Source organism: Colobus angolensis, unplaced genomic scaffold (genome assembly GCF_000951035.1).
Source record: "Colobus angolensis palliatus isolate OR3802 unplaced genomic scaffold, Cang.pa_1.0 Scaffold453, whole genome shotgun sequence".
Taxonomy (NCBI): domain Eukaryota; kingdom Metazoa; phylum Chordata; class Mammalia; order Primates; family Cercopithecidae; genus Colobus; species Colobus angolensis.
Window position 1 is genome coordinate 138877 of NW_012117966.1, and position 1955 is coordinate 140831.

The following is a 1955-nucleotide window of genomic DNA, read 5'->3' on the forward strand; positions in this document are numbered from 1 at the left end:
CAGGCTTGAGCCACTGTGCCCGGCCTGCATAGTCTAAATTTTTAAAAAGTACTATAAACACAAGTTGTTTTTACAACCAGAGAGGGGGAAACCCCAACTAGGATTATTCCTGAGAAAGCCAGTGGCAAACCGCAAGGACAACAGACTGCTCCAGAGTCTGGCCAGCAGGGCTGTCGGGACCCAATGGCTCCAGACCTCCTGGCTGATGGCTCTTCTCGCAACTCTGTGAACAGCTGGGGCCTCCTTCCTGTCACCTCTCCCCACCTGCAGGGACACGAACACTCAGGGCACTCATGTCCTGCTGCCCCCTTGGCTGGGCGCACGCCTCTCTCCGGAGCCCTGCTCACTTCAGCACTCAGCCCGTCCTCCTGAGAGGTCTTTAAATGCGTCACTCCCCAGATCGCCTGCAAAGCTCTAGCTCTCTCCAGGAATCGCCTCCTCCTGACTTGTGTTCAATTCTAGGTGCTCACCTGAGTTCCTGCTCAGCAGCAGAGCATCAAACTCCAGGACGCCCTGTCACGAGGGGAAGCGGAGATGCTAGCTAGCTCAGGGAAGAGGGGCCAGAGCACGTGGGCCTTCCAGAAAGGGTGGCGAGGAGAGCGAGAAGGAAGGGTTCTCCATTAAATCTACCGCTTTTACCCACAACTGCCCAAGTAACCACTGCTTCTAGATCTAAACAACGTGCAGAGATGTGAAAAATCTAGAGTTAAAAGATGGTTGCAGGCTGGGCACAGTGGCTCACACTTGTAATCCCAGCACTTTGGGAGGCCGAGGCAGGCGGATCACCTGAGGTCGGGAGTTCAAGACCGGCCTGACCAACATGGTGAAACCCCATCTTTACTAAAATACAAAATACACGCCGGTGGCACACGCCTGTAATCCCAGCTACTCGGGAAGCCGAGGCAGGAGAATCGCTTCAACCCAGGAGGCAAAGGTTGCAGTGAGCCGAGATTTCGCCACTACACTCCAGCCTGGGCAACACAGTGAGACTCAGACTTGAAGAAGAAGAAAGAAGAAGATTTGTACTTGTGGGAGACGAGAGCTTGAACTATCTAGAAAATTTACCATGTGGCTAGGGAGCGCTCAAAGAGGAGAGGCTGGGCCACGCGTGGGAGACCAAACCCCTTGCTTTCACCCTGTCACTGCCTGGTGCTCGTCAATTCCAAGAAATCCCTGGTAGGCACTAGGTGAGGGCTGGGGACCAGGTCATGGGATGCCGGTGATGTCTGCAGCCCCTGACGCTGTATGCAACCCACATCACTCACCTGCGGAGAAGCGACTGCTGCAGGCTCTTGCAGGTGGCGAGGGACTCCCCGGTGAACAGGTGGCACATGACGACGTGTAGGCAGCGAGCCATGAAGGCCAGCACGGCATCAGGCTGGAGGGTGCCGCTGCGGGAGACCAGGCACAGGCGCTGCAGCGAGGGGCACTGGCTCAGCGCCTGGAAGAACTGGGCGTTGGCGCTGAAGTAGGGCTGCTCCAGCCTGCGGGGAGAGAGGGCAGCTGTGAGGCCCGAGGGAGGGGCTGGCAGGCCAGGCCAGCTGGGCACCTGGAGATGCTGCCAGTGGAAGCTTCCTGGCCTGGGGCCCAGCCTGGCTGTTCCCACGCCCCCCCCATACCACTATCCCCTGGAGTACTGGGTGCCAACGCGGACCCCCAGGGTCCCCCTTGGAGATCTGATTTGGAGGTGACCCGGTGGGCCTGATGCAAGCAGCCAGCCAGTGTCTACAGAGCCCAGCTTTGAGTCACCAGCCAAGGGCATCAGCATCTGTGTCCGCAGCCTGCCTGGTGCACCCCACTGACTCCCAGGCACCCCATCTTCCTCAAACGCTGGCGTGTTGGGTAGCAGATGCAAAAAGACCCCGTATGTGGCCCCTGCCCTTGGGAAGCTCAACTGGACAGGGAGGCAGATGGGGACTGAACACCATGAGAGATGGCGGTAATCCGGGAGGCGG

General features: G+C 58.4%; 1 protein-coding gene across 1 annotated transcript in view; it reads right to left on the reverse strand.

The window, feature by feature from the left end:
- Positions 1–1955, reverse strand: part of FBXL18 (F-box and leucine-rich repeat protein 18) — a 46142-nt gene that overhangs the window by 10793 nt on the left and 33394 nt on the right. Inside the window, exon 4 of the mRNA XM_011957980.1 lies at positions 1266–1484. Within this exon, the coding sequence (XP_011813370.1) occupies positions 1266–1484 (219 nt within the window). The remainder of the gene's footprint in view (positions 1–1265; positions 1485–1955) is intronic.